Raw genomic sequence first — 21,368 nt, 5'->3', positions numbered from 1 at the left:
TTTTTATAAAAGGAAAAGAGAAAGCAGGGTTCGAGAAGTTCGTATGCTGCCCAAGGGCATAAGAGTGACAGACGCTGTGAGGAAGTTTCAAACTCCCCGACTCGTCAGAGTGGTTCCTCTTCATTGCACTCTCGCTTTGTGCCACTTTTATTTCCGCATGACATGCTTGAGCTGTGTGTGTGTGTGTGTGTGTGTGTGTGTGTGTGTGTGTGTGTGTGTGTGTGTGTGTGTGTGTGTGTGTGTGTGTGTGTGTGTGTGTGTGTGTGTGTGTGTGTGTGTGTGTGTGTGTGTGTGTGTGTGTGTGTGTGTGTGTGTGTGTGTGTGCGTGCGTGTGCGTGTGCGTGTGTGTGTGCACGCGTGCCTGTGTGCGTGTGTGCTTCTCACAGTCATTCTATCGTAACTTTTTTTAAAATCCAGCAAACCTCATGAAATGCTGTGCAGTAGCTACACTCCCCCCCCCCTTCCAAAAAAAAAATGTCTCTCCGTTTCTGTCTATTTAGATTGGAGCCTCCGAGCAAGGCTGCCTGTAACACCAAAAAATGTGACGTTTTCTGCAGCATATTTCTTCTTAGACATGTCTCAGAGCCTCGGCGTGTGACGATTCGCGGCACATGATGACCATGTTCACTCAGCAGCCAATTGCCGCTACGCCATTAGAACTTAGCGCTAGCCAGATTGGAATTGAAAAAAAAAAAAAAAAACAAAACAAAAACTTTTAGCTTCTAACTAAATGCCTAAAAGTCCTTTCTACCCTCCTCGCTCACCTTTCTGCATTGCATATTTTGTCGTGCAGTACACACACGGACAATAAATATTTTCACTAACTACATTACTAGTTCAAGTCTGCAACTTCGCACTTTACACTTTTTTATAGAAATCATACGAAAGAATGCCCATGTTAAACATATTATATTTGGCTCATTTCTTCAATGACACGTTCTGCTACAGTAATACGATGTCCTGCCAGCCAGCGTACCACTCTACATGCGCACTGATGCGGTCATCCCGGGTCACGACAGAAACAAATTAGCCTCGCCGGTCGTAATATCGCACGAGAAGCTGCAACGGGGGACCATAACTCAGACCAGTGGCGCAAGTAGCCGCTTACAGTGCTTTCTGCTTAGATTTCGTCAGCTAGCCACGCAGGGCCAGCTGTAAGATGAATGTGTTGGAATATTTTTTCATTGCGATAGCAATTGCAATGAACACATTGCATCACAATGTGTTCATTGCATAGCACCTGTAGTTTGGAGCCCGCATAAGCAGTTAGAGAGTAATAAACTAGAGGCTATACAGAAAAAAGCTGCGCGATTTATATGTCATCGTTACGATCGCGACTTTTCGCCCTCTTCAACACTTTCTTCCTTGAGCCTAAACACGCTCTCTTCTCGTCGCCGTGTCGAATCATTAAAATTCTTGCATTGCGTTGTCAATTCTTTAGTCAGGCTCTCAAATGGTAATTACATTTACTTCGTGCCGGGATCTTCCACGAGAAGACATCATGACCTAAACTTGATACCCTACTACGCACGTACTACCATGTTGAAATTCAGCTTTTTTCCCCGCTCATTCGAAGATTGGAATTCATTACCTGGGCCCATTCGCTCATGCTCATCCCAAATTTTTGCAACCGCCATCCCAGATACATAATCGTGCTCACTCATGCCTGGCAGCATTTGTATAACTTCTTGTGTATTTTTCTTTCATCAGTGCTCTTTAAAAGTGTTCACTTGTTTTTACCGCTGTATACGCCAATTCATTTTCTGTACCTTTTCTTAACCCACTCCTGCTATAGCGCAAATTGCGCTGCAGTATGTATATATAAATGAATAAATGAATAAATAAATAAATAAATAAATAAATAAATAAATAAATAAATAAATAATATGGACACTCCACGAGCATTTCTGCCGTCGCCATCGCCGTGACGTTTTGTATAAAGTCCAAGGGCGTTCACACCGTCACCGCGCGTCGTATGCGGTATGTGCGAGTGAAAGCACGCGAGGAAAGCCGACGATCGCGACCCAGTCTTGAGCGCGCGAAGGAGAAAGCGGAGAGAAAACGCGCCGTCTTCAATCGCGCGAAAAGCCGTGGGGGGATGGGATGGGAAGGGGGGGGGAGGGGTCGGCGTTGTGCTGCGGCAGCAACTAGTGTTCCTCTATTCCCTGCGGGAGCATATGCAGGGACACTAGCAGCAACTGCGCATTTCGCGACCGGGCGCAAGGGGAACTGACGATCGCGGCTTAACCTCGCGCGCCATATATGGAGGAAAGCGGAGAGGCAGCGCGGGCGGCTTCGACTCGGCCAAGTGTGCACTTCGCACGGCCGAGCGCTGTCGCGTGCGCCGCATCTTGAAAGGGGGTCTGTAGACGGCTCATACCTTTGTGCGCGCTGTGCTCACGCCGCTCTTGGGTTGAAGTGATAGACCACACGAAGGTTACTTCGACCCGCCGTGGTTGCTCAGTGGCTATGGTGTTAGGCTGCTGAGCACGAGGTCGCGGGATCGAATCCTGGCCACGGCGGCCGCATTTCGATGGGGGCGAAATACGAAAACACCCGTGTACTTAGATTTAGGTGCACGTTAAAGAACCCCAGGTGGTCAAAATTTCCGGAGTCCCCCACTACGGCGTGCCTCATAATCAGAAAGTGGTTTTGGCACAGTAAAACCCCATATATTATATAAGGCTACTTCGCTCGCTGCTGCTGCCGCGCTTGCTTACACCAGCGTCCAGCCTTTCGCAGCGAATGTCCGCGCTCATCGAGTGTGATGTGTTCATGCTTGCTTGCGCGCACTGATACTACGCTTGATAATTCAGTTAGTAAGCCAATGTTTCCAAGCTTATATGACCGATAAAGCTACTATCCTTACTTCGTATCGCTGTCTACTAATTTGCTATCGCAATCGATGCTTCGCCTTGAGAGCGAAACTGCTTCCTTTTTTTTTCCCGACGCACTCACTTCTTGTCGTTGACCCTACGCTTCGCTGAGCGTCGCCGCTATTTTCCAGAGACACGCATTAAATTTTCGTCTCCATATATGAATCGAAAGCGCCCGTTCGTTCGTAGACGCAGCAGGAGACGCGTGGTACTAAGTGACGTCCGATTATTATTATTATTCCGATTATTATTATTAGTCCGAAAACTTATTGGATACGGCTGTGCGTACGATAGGTCATACGTTATATCGCACAAGGAATCGAGGTGGGGTCGAGGCATGCAGTGCGCACCGCCTGCCCTTGTGCGTGCGTGCGAGCGTGCGTGCGTGTGCATGCGCGTGTGTGTGTGTGTATGTGCGTGTGTGTGTGTGCGCGCGCGTGCGTGTGCATGTGTGTGTGTGTGTGTGTGTGTGTGTGTGTGCGTGCGTGCGTGCGTGCGTGCGTGCGTGCGTGCGTGCGTGCGTGCGTGCGTGCAAACACCACAAGACAAAAAGCGCTTAGAGTATCCGGGATACGGACCGATTAGTCTACAGATTACGAATATTTAATTATGGACTGTAAGTCCCACAGACCCTTTATGGAGCTTTACGGCACGATAGCTTGAAGGTCATGGCGCTGCGCTGCTGAGCTTGAGGTCATGTCCGTCCGGCGCACATTGGGCGCCCAATAAAGAAGCCCACGTGATCAAAGCTAAACTGGAGCCCTCTACTACGGCGTGCTTCATAATCAGGTCGCGGTTTTGGCACCCTATGCAGCTTCTTGACAAATAAGTCTTGTACGCATTTTTATAAATATAACAGGCCATGTGACAGCCTGCGTGGCCAAAGAAAGAAAGAGCTCACTTACCGAAACTGAGTTGTTTCCACTGACACTGCCGACTTGACCCGTGTCACCAGAATACGGATGATGTTCACGAGGAAAACAAAGTTGACCTGCAGCAAGCAAGAGGGAAATAAAGCGCGCGTATTTTGCGATGTACTTTAGGCAACGACCGACCTGTTAATAGCAAGCATGGATGTAAGAGCCAGCTGAGACTTACGAGAATGGCCACAAGACGCGGTCCTATGAGAAGCCAGACGTAGCGGTTGGCGCCGTAGCCTTCCCAGCATGCTGTGCGAAGTTCTTGTTCCATGAGGTAGGCCCAGGTCAGTATGAACACTAAAGGAAGACCTGGGGGGGGGGAGAAAAAGCATTTCAGCCATTAGCGAATACTTTCAGTGCGCCGATAGAACAGTAATTTTAATCGATTAATAAGAGTGCGAAACAAAAGCAAAGAAAGTACCAAAGAGGGCATAGAACATGCCAGTGTTGACTGTCAGCTGATTACGTTACGAAAAAATAACAAGCAACAGACGGATGAAAGAAAGAAAGAAAAAAAATACAGGAAGAAGAGCGGACTCGCGCATGCGCCGGGTGTGTATAGAACGCCTAAAAATTTATTACAGTCACAGATGGCGGAGTCCCGTTGCTCAAGCTCCTCACAGTTTATCACACGCTGCAGTGGTTGTTGTCGACTCATGTTAATACAACAATTAAAGAAATAAAAAGACTCAGGAATTTAAGAACGAGCACGACAGGAATCACGTTTCTTAAGAGCCAGTCATAGCTACTTGTGAAAAGCGTAACTTTTCTATGAGACTTTCCGCGAGCACATATGTTTGAGATTGGCCTGCTCAGTGTGCGTTCGTTCTGACCACTATCGCGATTAGACGGTCCAGTAACACCATCTCACTAAAAAAAAAAAAAGTGGCGTGATTGAGCGCTTTCACCTCAGCCCATCAGGGTGAACACGCAGAAACGCGAAAGTTTGCATTTCAAAGCAATTCTGTGTAAACTGTAGCGGGGAAGAAAGTATGATATCGCATTTACAGCTTTGCCTCACGTGTCGCATTAAGAACACGCGAGACAGACATTGTGCTTGAGCAACTGTGATAAACTCGCTGAAGTTCTAAATGTCGTTTCGCGTGTTTCGATTTCAGTAACGAGCATGGCACAGTGAAGCTCGACGTGTCGAGACACATCGGCGCACGTGAAAATGAACGCTTAAATGACGACACTCGGAAATTGGCCCTCTTGGGACCCGACTATATTTAGGAGCCTCCCTCGGACCGTGGCCACACCCGTCACTGGCACAAAAAACGATTCGTGCATTAGCACACTACCTGAAGTGCACCGGTTTGAGAGGGCGCTTACAGTGTCCCTGCGCATCCTCCCACGTGCACTCAGTGCTCACTCTCTTCCTCCTTTCTTATTTTTTCTCCCGTTTTCCTATTCCCTGTGTAGGGTAGCAAACCGGACGCTTGTCTGGTTGACCTCTCTGCCTTTCGTCGCCTCCCTTTCTCTCTATCTCCCTCGAAAAAAATGAGAAGGGAACTGCTCCTGGGATGTTCCTCTCAAGCATCGCACATCTGCTTTTGCAGTGTTTAACCTACCTTTGCTCCTTGACACGAAAGCTCTAATTAAGCCCAAGATGAAGGGGTAGTGATAGTGATAAGGAAAATAGTGTAAGATACCATTATTAGCTTACGCCCGGACCGGGATTTAACTATAGCTCCGTCATCTTCTGCTGCGCGTAACGGACCGCTCGCGATAACCAGCCGCTGACGAGGAAGTGGCGGCTGCGTTCGCTACTGGAGCTGACGGAGTGACGCACTGCTGCGCTCTCACCCTCGTACAGAACGCAGAGAGGAGACCGCTTGTATATCGTACATTGAAAACGAACCATCAAGAGCTTCGAGAAACAATGCTTCCACGCAGTGATACCCTTTTGTTCGTCTTTTTTAAAATTTTCTGATTCATTCCGTTGGTTTTCTATGGGTACGTGTGTTTGTCGGGCAAACCGTTCGGTACTATAGCGGGCGAGTAAGCGTTGCTTCATACCAACACGTACACACACATACATAAATAACCAAGTAAAGCTCTCTTCTGCCGAGGGCCAGAACAGGAGCGTCTAGCGATCGATGCCAGTTGGTGGAGTGGCAGCTCCGGCCCGGCGCCGCAGGGTCGGTTCCTCTCGATTGGGCGGGGGTGCAATGCTTCGGGCGCTTTGCATAATTGCTAGGGGAACTCGCCTCGCGACGATCGCGAGAGAGTGCGCGGACAAACTGAGGCGCGTGTCGCAATATGTAAACTGCGCGGCTCACACCGGCGCGCCGCGAGCGGATGGACGCCGGTGGTCTTCAACCTCGCACGTTCACGACAGTACAGGATGAGCCGTTGCCCAACACTCTCGCGTACCTTTTCGCTGGAATGAATCGCAATGGGCGCGTCATGCCTTTGTTACTGCGTGCACCACGCTGAACGTTCGTAAGGCAGAGGAAACGATTCGCTGTCGTTGGTTCCACATTGAAAATGAAATATTGATGTCGGCTTTCCGTAAAACAGGAGGCGACCTCTAAACATGTAAGTCACGCGCGTGGAAATTAACGCTCGTGAAAACTGGAAAGAAAGAAAAGAATTCCCAAGTATTTATGCACACTTGTTAAACATACCTTTGTGTCTCGAGCCGGCAGTTACACAAGTTAGGCAGAAAATATTCAGATAATAGCGAAGTTATAAAGGGCACTGCATGGCAGGAATTGTGCGCTGTTTTTAATTTGGAGCGCGCGCCACGCTATTAGAACAAACAGTGCCGCCACTGTGACTTACAGCTCAAGCACGTGAACAATGGAATTTATCAAAAACCATTGAAGTTATTCGATATCTACGAAACACTACAATAGAACCGCCGACTATACAGTAAAAGTGTAAAGGCGCTTTCAAGCTCTTTAAGTCACACCAAACAACACACAAAAGGTTGTTTGACAATGGAAATATATGCGCCAATTAAACCCCAGCTGACGGACGCTCTGGAGTCTATGATGTGAACTCTATATCAGTGGATTCCAAATGCTGTTCAGGCACGCATCTGTTACAGAGTTCTGGAGTATCCTGCTGAAAATTTCAGAGAGTGCTAAAACGTCTACAGTTTATTTCATCTAGTAAGCAACGGCTGTAGGTAACATCAGGCAACAAGAGTGCTATAAGATGCGTGACGGTCTCAATACGCGCACGACAAGAGCACTATAGAGATGAAAGCTTTCCACTCGCTAATTAAAAAGGCCTTGTTGCCCGGCACTCACAGCGAAGACAGCAGAAGAGCCTGTAAATAAAGCATACACAACCCCGTGGCGGAGGGTGCGTGGCGTACAAAAATGCACACGATGAAGCGCAAATTGCTTCGAGTAACTTTCAAGCTATAGCATCCGTGATTCTGCGTCACTCCTATGTTGCTAATGAGCCGCTAGACTCATGTGCGCCCTTCAGTCCTCTACTCCTTTCCGATCCCCTGCTCTCCTTGCCGTCACCCCGTTCTCTCCTCATTGTCGAAGCTCAGTAAATAACGTGATGCGAATCCCCAGGGCTGCGCAAAAATAACAGCTAATGGGGCCCTGAACAACTTTTTATCCAAGTAGAGAAACGCATTCGAAGTTAAATTGGGCTATTTCAGGAATACCTCGCCGCAGAAAGTACTTCAGTAGACTCAGCAGAAGCGAAATTATTGGCAATCGCTGTGCTTGCGCTCCTTCCGCTCCTTCTTCAATGCTTTGCACTGCGAAGGCTACGGCGTAGCGGGGCATGCCCACAAAGCTCCGCCTACCGAACGTCGCCACGCCGCGCAGTTCCAATTTGATTCTGGATGTTCGCGTAGACGTCGCTATTTCCGATTATGGCGCCTACGACGCACCGAACGTAAGGTCATCAGACGTGCCGCACGCGGTTGTCTTCAGCGAGCCGCAATGCGCTCAGCCAGCGGACTCATCGCGGCACCCCGAGGCGGCCGCAATATCCACGGTGCGTAGCAGACCGCAAGCTATCTGCTGAAGCAGCGTTTGCTTTGTACACGGCAGGACCAGAGTGTGCGCTCAAATGCTCCTGTCTTGCTGTGCTACGTGATGCAGACCGGCTTTGTCCTGCGACAATTTGACCGACGGATAGCAGCCGCATCCAACCTGCGCGTTTTTGAAGTGCTTTAATAGCACGATCGTTACGAAGCCAAGTCTGCCAAGGCGTCTATACAACCAGGAGCGGCCAGGAGTCAGCACGCGCTGGCGAGCGTGCGTGTGCTCTGGACTCAGTTTCGTGTGGTTAGAGGTCCGCTGAGCGTTCAAAACTAGCCGAAATTAGCGAAACGCGATTGCTACGACACAGATAAGTAGAGTCGATAAGTGGCCAAAGTTTAAATCCTACGCGGGCGGCCGCGGCCGAGCGTCAACAGACGACAGTCGGCTTCTTCCGGAAGTACGTAATTAATATGGAAATCCTAAGCAGATTCTCGCTTACTTCAGCCGGTTTAATAAGCTGCTCCGGAATGTACAGTAACAGCAGGAAGAAGCGCGCTGATCCAGACAGTGTTCATGATTGATGTCAGCTATTGGCCAATAGCAACTCTGTATGCGAATTTGCTATATTACGAAATAAATTGCCAGAAAAGGGTAAGGAGCAGCATTTTGTTGAAAAGAGAGCATTTGAAAGGTGACTTCGCGATCGGCTTGCGAGCTCCACGCGACGACTGCAAAACGTGGCTGAAGTGTTCACTGCAGCGCGTACTATGCGCGGACTATGAACACGCAACCACCAAGCCCGAGGGGTGGTTCAGGACTCCTTTAAGGTAGCTATGAGTGCGCCTAACATGAATGCACCTACTGGTGCGGTAGAGCTTCCCATTGAGAGCTTCACACTTCACACTTTTACATGATGTAAAATGAATGGTAGTGTCTGCATTTGCTGCCTGTATGTGTATGTGCCTGTATCGAGAGGCTGACTGATCACATACATCCAACTTGTAAAAGCTAATTGGCTGTCAGAGGTAGTACGTTAGGCGACAATGATTAGCATGGTCGTTTTTTATGCGAAGCATATTACGAGAGCTCAACACAGCTCCTCAGGCGCGGCGGTGTCGCCTTCAATGACCTTTGACCCCATGCCATACCACGTGATACCATGACGTCACGACAGAGGAGAAATATATGCCTTCAGGTATGTGTGCCATTACTGACCAGTTGCCTTCACCCAAAAAGACCACGTTATCGCGACGCCTGTGGCAGAAAGGACGTTCCACGTCCGCCGCCAAGGTCGGTGAGCGGCAGCGCTGGCTAACACTCCCAGGCTTCTACTAGGACACATCAATACCCAAGAAAGTGCATAGGGAAACGGCGCCGCGGTAGCTCAATTGGTAGAGCATCGCACGCGAAATGCGAAGGTTGTGGGTTTGGTTCCTACCTGCGGCAAGTTGTTTTTTCATCCACTTTATTTCCAATAATTTATCGTTGCTTTATTTCATTTATTAAGCACAAGTAGTTTCTCCTATGTTGTCCTTGGTGTCAGTGTTTGTTGGCTTCTTATGATATGACCAATAAAAATCGGGCGCCTCGGTTAACTCGTTTATACATATTGACTCTGGCTAACCCTTCTGCCATTTCCCGAACAAATTCTTTCAAACAGAACTTCTTCTGGCTTAGATACCCTGATCATAGGAGATGTAGCAGGTGCGAGACCAACACGGAAGCCCAGAGGCCAGTAAATGAATTTTAACTAAAGACTTTTATACCACCCATAACCTTTCGGCATTCTTTCAATGTTTTTGCTAGGAGAACTTGGCGAACTATCTTTTTCGAGCTATAAATGTGGCCAACGAGAGAGGAGTAAGGCGCGAATCAAAGAGCGTGACTCACCCCAACCGATGGCGTGGTATAGCTTGAAGGGTGCGTCCTGGCGGAAGATGCAGATGGTGATGCGAGAGTGCAGCAGAAGCCCTTCGACGAACATCCAATTGATTGAAGCCATGGCCGCGTACATCTTCAGAGAGAGGATGCTCTTGCACAATGGAGGCTGCGGAAAGGAAATAAAGAAGGAGCGGTGAGACACTCAGACGTGTCTACCGAAACAGTAGTGGCGTTTTCATCATTGCGGCAAGTGGTGCATCGCATCGCATCGCATTTCTAGTGCATCACATTCTTGTGAACGATGGTAATGCGCTAAGATGGCTAATCGCATTGGTGCCACAGGAGAGGGTATAGTTCGAGGAGTGGTAAATCTTGGCGCGAAGTGCGTGTAAACGCTGGTGTATTGCATTGAGGGCGAGACAGTGGCGCCGCCGTGTGCTCTCTTCCTTTTAATGGCGAAACGCAAATCGGAGGAAACAATTCCTGCTTTCTTTGGACGAAGAGGAATGCTCCAGATGTAAGCGCTGTCGCATAGTAATTACCGCGATGTGCTAAAGAATGCGACATCTACTGCCTCATTCACGTAAACGCAGCTAGAGCCGCGTTTACAATAATTAGAGGTTGCATTACAGTTTCGGATAAGCGTAAGTTGAGAGCAGGATAACAAAAATACCGCGGGCGTCGTATTTTCTGGTGTTCCGTTTAATTTACGATTCTTTTGACATCCGTGTACGGGTGAGGGGCCGATAGTGACGATAACGACAGCTAGGTGCCTACCGAGCTAATGGTGGAAAGACTAAACAAATCCGAGGACTCATAAGCAGTTCTTATGAGTTCTGAATGCTAAAGAATTAATGTCCAATTAAACGCCGCGGAGCGGTCGTTCGAGTTTTGCGCTGCGAGTAATGTACCCTTAAAATTAATCTGGAGCCTATGTGAATTTAGCTTGTAACCAAATTTCCAAAACTTTCCTTTCGTAGGTACTCTTTCCATATCTCCGGCCACCTTCGCTATATTTAATAAATATATAAATAAATATGCCCAGCAACATGATGCCTTGCTTTTGCGCACAGCGCTAGGGTAAGGAGCTTGTCTTGTTCTTTTTTTAGAAAAATGGCAATTTTTTTACCGTTTATTAAACAGCGGAGCTGTTCTAAGTCGATCCTTAGCTGTCAGTCGGCCAGTGTCAGGCAGGGAGGCAAGTTCCGGAGCTCAGCGCCGAGGGTGGATTTTGTGGCGGACAGACGTGATTCTTCCAGGGCTCCACGGCGGCGACGAAATCATGTTTTTTTTTGTGCATGCTTTGAGCTTGTTTCTGTTTTTGATTTGCTGATTTTTTTTGCCTTTAAATAATAATTGGGTAGTTTACTTTTTTCTTCTCTCTTTCTTTTTTCATGTGCGCGGTTGTGTTTCGTGTATATTTGGTTTTGCAGGATAGTCAGAGCGTCCTTTCGCGCCACGTGCTTCAACACGGGCATCCGGGTGGGACGTCTTTGTAGCCTTTAAATAGCTTGGAAGTGGCAAGACTAATAGCTATTGGTGGTTTTACTGTGTGTGCTTTGGTATCGGGAATATTGCTTTGGAAGGAAAGTGAGAGCGTGGCCGTGTCTTTGAATGCGTGCGAAAACGTGGCATACCTTAAGTCTGTACGGCATTGATTGCTTTTGAAACATTGGTGAGAATTACTTTGCGGCATTTTAAGGATTTCGATTCTGTGCGTATTGGTTTTTTTCTAGAAGGCACGTGCTCTGTATTATAGTATTATAGTATTTGCATTAGAAAAAACCATGCAATACATTGCAAGAAAGCCGGAAATGCACCCAGTGGGGGGGGGGGGGGGGGTCTTTCAAGGCAGGCGAGGGGACGGATGAGAAGGAAGAGGGAATTGAGACAATCGGCCAACACTGTGTTGTCGATGCTAGGCTGAAGAAAATGGAGGCTTTCCAGGATGAGCTTGTCAAACAGGTCAAAGAGCTCAAAAATGAGCTAAATATGAAGCGTGGTGCACAGAAGGTAGTAGAAGAAAAACTTCAAGCAGCCGAGAAAAAAACTGTACAGGGCCGCCATTGCGAACGAGAATGGTCGTGACAATGAAACGCAGTCCCACGACCTGATGGGAAAGGGTGTGCAGTAAAGTACGTGGAACGCCTGCAACGTGGTCGGAGGGTAGCTCGAAAGACGGCACCTACTCTGAGTCCGCCGCACGAAAAAAGCAGCAGCGCAGAGGTCAGTGCCCTTTGTCAAGTCCGAATCACGCGGAAATGGACAAAGGGAAGCAGGGACAGGAAGGGGAGAGTGAAATGGTGATTATCGCCGGTTACTCAAATCTGGCTAGGTGCTCAGAAGCAATTCTGGGGAGGGGAAAAGGCGATAAAAGAGTGGCGGTAGGGTCATTCCCAGGGAAGACACTGTGTTCTATCATGGAGTGAGCAAAAGCAAAGCTCGCGGAAAATTCGTACGTGCGCAACCTTGTCATAGTATCAGCAGGCTCAATGACGACCTAAACAGAAAAGGGACAGGACTAGCTCAGCGCTCGGCGAAGGGGTTAGACGACTTGCGCGAGCTGTCCCCTCAGGTGCAGATCTTGGTGTGCAAGGTACCGGAGGTGCCTGTAAGTGACAGTCACGTACAAAGAGCCGTAATGGCGGCTAATGAGGCGATATGGAAAATTAGGCGAGAGAAAGGTTTCGAGGTTGTCGAAGTAAACAGGGAAGTGAGAAGGTGTGGTGGTTTTGAACGAAACGGGATCCACTTCAATTACAGGCTTGGACGGGATGTGGGCTGGCTACTTGCTGGTCGCGCTGTTGCTTTTTTAGGGGGCTACGGGCGCTCAGGAGTGCAGAGTAGGTAGTAATGAAGAAGGTCCCCTAGGGAAACCTCAGAATAGAATCGCCGTCATAGACAGACGGACACAGACGGACGGACGGACGGACGGACGGACGGACGGACGGACTGACGGACGGATAGACGAGAGACGGACGGACGGACGGACAGATAGACAGACAGACAGACGGATGGACGGATAGAGAGACAGACAGACGGACGGACGGATAGACAGACGGATGGACAGACGGATGGACGGATAGACAAATGTATTTTTTTGGAGGAAACGAATAAAGATTGAATGAGGTACGAAAAAACAACACAAATGAAAACGAAACGTGTTACGTTGCCTGACGCCACCACCAAACTCGCTAGGGCAGTTCATGCTCCTGGAATGTTTGACTGACTACAGAAAAAGTGTTTGCAAACCTATGCTGTATTATAATGAAATAGCAGGGCTTGAAGCTCATATCTCACACAACAACCCTTCCAATGTATGTGTCTTCAAGCCAAAACTGCTACTGTGGACCGCGCGCCCTGCACTGTTCTTCCAATATGCCAAAACCGAATACATTCTTTATGTGGGTTTCAATAAAGATGTTAATTAGTGCTCATTTAAAGTGCTAGCAGGTTGGAGCAACCTAAATGTAAAGCACACGAGACTACACGTACTGAACCCTTCACAGTAGCATCGACCTCCACCGGACTTCACGGGCGTGAGTCATCGTTTCCGTACAACTGTAGTTAGAAGTTAGCTTTACGAGGGCTTACACTGCACCAATTGGAATCACTTACAATGCTGCGTGCGTTGTCTGCGGCTGTGAGAGAAAATCGAATGCCACTGTCCACTGTCCTCGACAATCATTTCCCAAGGCACAGCAATGACCGGACGATCAGCCGCCGTCCGTGAAGGCGGGCGCTACTCGAACACCGTCTCTCTCGCTCGCCCAAGCGTCAGCTAGTGACGTCACGAACGAAATGAGCTTTGAAAAGCAGCTATGGTAGCGAGTGGTAGAATAACTCTATGATAACTCTCTAGAGAGACGAACAAGTTAAACAGCAAATAGAAAAAGAAAACTAAAGAAAAGGAACGACATGACAAGAATGTTTTCTGAATAAACAAAAGAGAGGTTAACGTATGAGCATAGCCAGAATACACATACCAAACCTTTCCCCGCTGAGGTTGCTTGCCCGCTCTTTGAATGCCCAAAGCGCAAAGCAAACATCTCGGCCTTTGTTTTGCGTTCAGGCTTCTCCGTGAGAACGACTGCTGCTGTCGTTTCGAAACATTGCCTGAGTTGTTCGGGTGGGGCGCGGGCCTAGCTTGTGGTGTTGAGGGCAAGCTGGCGCTTAATCAAACCGAAAAAGAGAACACTAAAAGCTAACTTCAGTTAGTCTAAGGGCTCAAGCATGCGCAGTGCTTTCAAAAACATTCGAACCTGGCTGGACTTTTTGTAAGAGAGCCTTTCGTCGGGAGCTCTTCTAGTTCTGTTTACGTGGCAGAATGTACTGGGGATAAAACATTCATACGTTACAGTAAACCCCCCGGGCTACCATCGCGACGAGGGGGCTTTCAGTGTTTTTTGTCACTTTGACATTCCTGTTGAAGTTTTCTTTGTTTCGTTTCTCTCATTTTCCTTGTGGTTCTTGAGAGAAAAGGAAGTAACAAGTTTCAGGGGAGCTTGAACGACGCGTACTGACCTTTCACTTGCCACGATAGTTTCATGGTGTGAGTGATCTAGTGCCGACAGGTTTGTTTATGGTTCGACTAAGCAAGTCAATGCATCCAGTAGAAACTACCAGGACAAAAAAGAACAAAAACGGAACAGTGGTACCATATGAGAGATAACCATTGCAAAGAAAATGAGATAATGAACAGAGGTAAACAGGTTGGGAAAGGCAGGAAGATTCTGGCTTGCTACCCTGCCCCGGGGGAAGTGTAAGAGGAAACGAAAGACGGAAAGATTAGCGGAGAGAAAAAGCAAAGGCACGAAAAATTTTAAAAATGTTACTCTTCAGGGTACTTTTGGTTTGTCCGATAGCTGGCATACTTATCGCTAAAAGTGCCCTGCAAGTGCTCGCCATGCTGGAGCCGCTTATCGCAGCTATTTATATCCTATAAAGCTTTTGTTTGGCGCTTGCGCTGATCACGCAGGGGAGGCCCACACACCAGCTTCGTCCTAGCGCCTAAGTTCACTTGAATTGGTGACTACAGACTTGATACGGAACCTGATAGTGGCTTCATGGATGATATTTCTGAATGTATCATCAGAACGTTGAACTCGTTTTCACCGTTGCGCATCCCTCTTTCTATGTCATCATCCCTCATCCAAAAGGCCGACCCGCGTCGACTATGTTGACGTTCGCACCACCCTCTCTCTGTCGGCGTTCCAAGCGCTTGCGTATCCTGTTTCCCTTCCTTCCGCTCTCGTGTGGGGGCGGTGCTGTCGAAACCTCGCTAAATTACACCTCACGCGTCTCTAGTTCCTTCCGGCTCCTCGGGGCGGCAGCCCAGTCATCCACGCCAATGTATAAAAATAACCAAAAAGACAAGTTGCCGTTCTCCATTTTGAATTGCATATTATCTTCTGTGGTCGTAATGGGTAGGCCGCGTGCAGACTGGACTCCCGAGGAACAAGGCGCCCACGATGAGTGACGCCCAACATGCGCTTGACGCTTTGTGCACGGTCTCCATCGGTGGTGTGTGCCGCCTGCCGGCGACGATTCTCGTCTCTGTTCCGGCCGTTGCTCCTCGTAGGCGCGTTGCTCCTCGGGAACGCGGACTTTACGCGAATATGATCGAATTAATATGATAATAACAGAGGTGATACGAGAATGTGTGTGCGCACCTATCGTCAGAATGACCACCGATAAAGACAATAAATAGGTTCGTACCTTCGTTCAAGATTCAGTGTCGCCTCTGTGTCGTAAGCTAAACAGCTTCGCTGGTCATCCACCTTCATAGAGTGGAATGGCTCATGATTTTTGCTGCGCTGCGCACTTCAGCTGACGGTCCAAGGTTGATCCAAATAGGTCGCGAAGCTTCGGGCGAAAAGCGGTTCAGTATAAATTGTCACCGACATCAGCGAGGGTGGTTATGGGAGCAGCGATTGAAGCGCGACTATGTTTGGAGGGAACAAACATAGAAAAAAAGTGTTTTTTAATTCAAGCGAGACACAGATTCATTCAAGGAAAATAAAATTCTGGGTCAAATTTATATATTACGCACGAGTTAAGAAAATCCTAGTTTATTTAATTTTATTGTTATTAACAAACATATTTCTTTTCAGCGCCATTCGGTACAGGGGGCGTTGACGCCGCTATCACTCGCAATGCAATGCGCCTCTTGAAATGTGCGGAAAGGCGCGCTAGTAAAGTTCACCTGTTGAAATACGCCCCCCTCACACGTTCTGCTTTTTTGCCTGCCGAAGTTTGTCTGAATTTGGTGACTCGGGTAGCTTCATCTCTTCTTAACCTATTCAGTAAAAAAGTTTGAGGTACGACCGTCAGATGAATGTGTAGTTGTTCTCGCGCGACTGCGCTGGCCGACGGGCTTGGCGTCCGACGATAGGATCAGCAGTCTACACCTAAAGCTTTCGTCGGCCTCCAACGAAAGTATGCTGTGTGCAGGGGTGCGATTTCGACAACCGTATGGTTAGCCTTTTCCTGCATCGCTTTCCGCGCTTAAAGCATGAAACGCCCATCAAGTCGAATGGCAGGGTATTTGAACATATAGCTCTAAAGGCAGGCCAACAAAACAAATTTTGCGCCTTTGAAAACAAAATGACCTGACTTATGTCTTCAACGGATGTGGCGTCACATTATTATTATTATTTTTTTGCCACCGGAAGTGTTCCCTCCACATACAGATGGCGCTAAGCCCCGTGAACCGCCGATGCTACGCCATATTTAGAACGTGGGGGCTCCTATGGAAGCTTCGATGCCAGGTATATTTACCTTGGACGGTCGCGCGCGCGAGCTGTTGCGTATGCCTAGTATCACGCAGGGCACGATTTCGCGCGCTGTGCACGAGAATATCTGGCTAGCGGTGTAAGTCAGTCCTACACGAACACTGAGGAAGGCGCAAGCGGATCACAAAGCATGATTGCGCTGGAACATGGTGTAAAATGACAATTTGGTTCTCCGTACACGCCACTAAATGACATGGGAATAAACAGACGAAATGGAAGTACATCTATCTTGCTACTGTACGAAGTACGTAAACTAGAGACGCCGACATACGGTTTGCAGATTTTTTTTATTTCTCTCTAATTCGTCTGATGAATCAACAGATCAAACAAATAACTGATTGCCTTGAATAATTCCCAAAGCCACGTTCCGCTGTGAGTGGCGTCACAACACGGCGAACTACGTAGGCGGACTTGCGCGACCGACGTCGACTCTCGTCTGGGAACTCGGCGCCAGCGAAGAGAAAGATGGAGGCGTTTGGTTTGAAATTTCAGCTCTTTTCGCGGCGCGTAGCGGTGTAATAATATTTAGGCACGATCGTCAGCATGCATTGTACCGCACTGCGCTTGTCAGTGCGACATGGCCGGACCTGGCGAGGTACCCCCATGAGGAAGGGTCTTCGGTCGAACTTATAGTGAAATGTAAAATGAGTGTTTTCTTCAACACGTCGTACATTCCCCTATCTCTAGTTAACATTACTATGCATTCTCAATGAAATGACAAGTTCATCGGTAATTTATTTATTTATTTATTTATTTATTTATTTTATTATTTATTTATTTAAATATACTTTACAAGCCCCTAGAGGCATGTTGCACCTTTCTAGATGTGGGTGTTTGTGCATCTACTTTGTCACTAGACTTGCATGTATATATATATGTTCAAGCGCAGCAAAGCTTTTGAAAATGGTAGAATTTGTGTTGTGGTAAGCGTCATGAGCGCAGAAGCAACACAGATTCTCTGTGTAACCATACGACTACCTAATGCTTTGCCGTTCTCCACAGCACTTACATTCTTTTTGCACCCATTCTGTAGCTCTAAGAAATTCCTGTTTATCCGCTACACGCATTATAAAGCGTATATAATTGCCGTTCATAAATTGTTTTTATATCAGAGTAGTAAAGCGCCCCGCACAAGTACTTGTACGTTTCGCACAGGGCCGTTAGGCACGAACTCTTCTCTTCTGAAACGTACAGCTCGCTTGAAAGGCTCTTCGCCTTCAAAATAATCTGATGCGGCTCCCCGAGCAAGTCGGACATTGGAATGCACAGCACAGCTATCTCCGTGGTTACGTCACTAAAACCAATGAGACCAACCAAAAAGAAGAAAGGAAAAAAACCGTGAGTCTAAGCACCTTTTGTGAGTTGTGAATGCGAAAGCATTAATGTCCAATTAAGCGCTGCTAAGTGCTTCTTCGAGTAATGAGCTCCTCGCGGTCAAGCGGGCTCATTTAGACGCTTGGCTAGCGATTCCTATAGATAGCACAAGGCCAGTGCATTTCAATCCTTGACGTCATGCTACTTTGCTTGACGGCCATAGAATGTAATGGGAACGCTCCCGAGGAAGCCGCGGTGATTTTGACGTCGCGGCTTTTGTCACGCCGGGCTTGGCAACGGAAGTTTCGGTCCAAGTATCACGATTCCATAAAGCAGAGTGTTGTTGTGCCTGGCGGTCTTTCTGGACAAAGAATGGACACCGGCGAGCATGCAGCTATGGAAAGCTATCCAAGCTTCATCGTCTTTTCGACACCGAAGAGTTGGTGACGAAACTAGTGTCACGTCAAGATAACTGACAAGCAATTATGCGTCGCATCTTCGTCTGTTCAACGACACGGATGAGACGAACGAGACAAGTTCAGGGACCCCAAACTGTAAAGGGGCCTTAGACTATGTGCAACCTACTAAATGCTGCAAAAAGCCTACGCTTACGAGTTCGTGGGAATAACATCGACCCTGGTTTCACATGAAATTGCCTCTTCATTGCATCGCGGGCGGGTCGAAGGTCGGACACCAGAGGCGGACACCAAAGGCGGAGTCCGGCGGAGTGGTGCGACACCATGGCTGGGATATTGCAGACTGTGCGACAGTTCAAATTGTCCGAGAAGCTTGAGTGTTTCGAGGGGGGCTCGGGGACATGTAGAGACCTTGACACGTAGTGCGCTCCGTTCTTTATAAACCATCATCATGTAAATTTGTACGTAAAACTTGTTATCTCATCGCATGGACGTCGCTCTGGACCTCTCTTTCTCCCAGCAACTGGCACGGCACCAGCCATGGAATCTTCGTGGTCGCTCGGACCCCTATAAATTCACAACAGTGCACAGTCCTGCTATCTAGAAGCTCTATTCTGCACATTCCATCATTTTCTTCGAGGCATGGCACAGACGTAAAGCGTACACAATTAGGCTAGTGGTCCCGTTTTGCTTTAAAACTTCTTTATAAAGCTTTAGTCAGGTCCAAACTCGAGTACACATCTTCAATCTGGGATCCTCACTCTTCTACACTTGTAAATACACTAGAAGCAATCCAAGATCATTCAGCTCGGTTCATTGTTGCTAATCATTCTCGCACCGCCAGTACGTCAACAAAAAGTTCTCTAGGCCTTCCTAACCTTTCAAACCTCAGCAGTCATGGAGGCATTACGGAATCAGGGTGTAGACGAGCCGTATGTAAAAATACTGAAGGATATATATAGCGGCTCCACAGCCACCGTAGTCCTCCATAAAGCAAGCTACAAAATCCCAATAAAGAAAGGCGTCAGGCAGGGAGATACGATATCTCCAATGCTATTCACAGCGTGTTTACAGGAGGTATTCAGAGACCATGGATTGGGAAGAATTGGGGATAAAAGTTAATGGAGAATACCTTAGTAACTTGCGATTCGCTGATGATATTGCCTTGCCTCAGGGGATCAATTGCAATGCATGCTCAATGACCTGGAGAGGCAAAGCAGAAGAGTGGGTCTAAAAATTAATCTGCAGAAAACTAAAGTAATGCTTAACAGTCTCGGAAGAGAACAGCAATTTACAATAGGCAGTGAGGCACTGGAAGTCGTAACGGAATACATCTACTTAGGGCAGGTAGTGACGGCGGATCCGGATCATGAGACCGAAATAATCAGAAGAATAAGAATGGGCTGGGGTGCATTTGGCAGGCATTCTCAGATCATGAACAGCAGGTTGCCATTATCCCTCAAGAGAAAAGTATATAATAGCTGTGTCTTACCAGTACTCACCTACGGGGCAGAAACCTGGAGGCTTACGAAAAGGGTTCTACTCAAATTGAGGACGACGCAACGAGCTATGGAAAGAAGAATGATAGGTGTAACGTTAAGGGATAAGAGCAGATTGGGTGAGGGAACAAACACGAGTTAATGACATCTTAGTTGAGATCAAGAAAGAGAAATGGGCATGGGCAGGACATGTAATGAGGAGGGAAGATAACCGATGGTCATTAAGGGTTACGGACTGGATCCCAAGGGAAGGGAAGCGTAGCAGGGGGCGGCAGAAAGTTAGGTGGGCGGATGAGATTAAGAAGTTTGCAGGCACGGCATGGCCACAATTAGTACATGACCGGGGTTGTTGGAGAAGTATGGGAGAGGCCTTTGCCCTGCAGTGGGCGTAACCAGGCTGATGATGAAGCAGACCCGCCTATGTCTCTTTCATAAAATCTTCTTTACGAATCCTGAACTGGAACGCACATTCTTCCCAACACTTATTTGCCTTTCATCCCGCGTCGACCATAACTTCAAAGTTCACGTGCCGTTCTACTAGACTGACATGTACTTCCAATCCTACGTGCCGAAGGCATCATCCGAATGAACTGACCTCCCCGCCTCCATCGCCAGAAACCCTGTTCATGTATCATTCAAGACTGACATCTTGAACTTGTGACACCACTACTCTCTGTAACACCACAATGTCACCGAGAGTAAATAAATAAATAAATAAATAAATAAATAAATAAATAAATAAATAAATAAATAAATAAATAAATAAATGGCTGCATTTAAATAATCGCTGTACTTTTACATTTACTGTAGATTCACCCAAATTTATTTCGAATGAGCGGTCGGACACTCGATTGTGATTCCTTGTGCACACCTACAAAAGTCATCATAAAATTCAGCTTTTATTTATTTTCATTGAATTTAGTATACTTACTATGGAGATACAATTGAAGTACAGTAAACAAATATTATGCACTATATTCAACACAGGTCGAGTTCTTTGCCAGACTTATAAGTGATGTCAAGAGACAACTTCGTTGGTGACAAAACAAAGCACAACCTCGTGCTTAGGAGTCCAACAGCATAGCCACTCAGGAACCACGGCGGGTCTTTTGCAGCATGAATAGAGAACAGTGCGTTAGCGAACACCGGACAGCTGATCACACAGAAGCAGGGCACAACTAAAGGTTTCGTATTTTCGTATTTGTACGCTTTCGCTGAGGCAACGTGCGGCGCACCGCCGACAGCGCCATCTTGTTCCTCCGGAGCAAACTGCTCCGTAGAAAAGGGCCAATAAAGTTGTTTTCTTTATAATTTTCCTAATAAATTCAAATCGTCATAGCTAAGGCATGAACTAAAGCCAAGCTGAAAAACAGGAATCTTGGGGTTGCCGTATCAGGACCGCAATATGATTATGAGGCATGCTGTAGGCGGGGTTCCGGACTTATTTTAACCACCTTAACGTGCGCGAAAATCTGAGTAGACCAGCGTTTTTGCATTTCGCCTCCATTGACACGTGACCGCTACGGCCGAGGTGGAACCCGCGACATCGAGCTTAGCAGCGCAGCTCCATAGCCTCTAAACTATATTATGGCTGGTGAACAGCTACGTCTTTTTTTTCATAGAAGTATTGCATGACCTAATTTTTATATTGGGAATGCTGGCCACTTTCGTCACCAGCTTTTTGATAACATTCAGTTGTCGAATAA

General features: G+C 47.5%; 1 protein-coding gene and 1 long non-coding RNA gene across 2 annotated transcripts in view; one reads left to right on the top strand and one right to left on the bottom strand.

The window, feature by feature from the left end:
* The window catches only part of LOC139057228 (corticotropin-releasing factor receptor 2-like), a 290,004-nt gene that overhangs the window by 28,152 nt on the left and 240,484 nt on the right, over positions 1–21,368 (bottom strand). The window contains exons 6-8 of the mRNA XM_070535083.1: positions 9,649–9,805; positions 3,975–4,105; positions 3,782–3,867 (exon numbers count right to left, since the gene is read on the bottom strand). Coding sequence (XP_070391184.1) covers positions 3,782–3,867; positions 3,975–4,105; positions 9,649–9,805 — 374 coding nt within the window. The remainder of the gene's footprint in view (positions 1–3,781; positions 3,868–3,974; positions 4,106–9,648; positions 9,806–21,368) is intronic.
* Positions 1–21,368, top strand: part of LOC139057230 (uncharacterized) — a 348,067-nt gene that overhangs the window by 89,641 nt on the left and 237,058 nt on the right. The gene's annotated exons all lie outside the window — the stretch shown is intronic.

This window comes from Dermacentor albipictus, chromosome 3 (assembly GCF_038994185.2).
Source record: "Dermacentor albipictus isolate Rhodes 1998 colony chromosome 3, USDA_Dalb.pri_finalv2, whole genome shotgun sequence".
Classification (NCBI taxonomy): domain Eukaryota; kingdom Metazoa; phylum Arthropoda; class Arachnida; order Ixodida; family Ixodidae; genus Dermacentor; species Dermacentor albipictus.
Note: the sequence above shows the minus strand (reverse complement) of the source record. Positions and strands in the feature narration are given on the sequence as shown.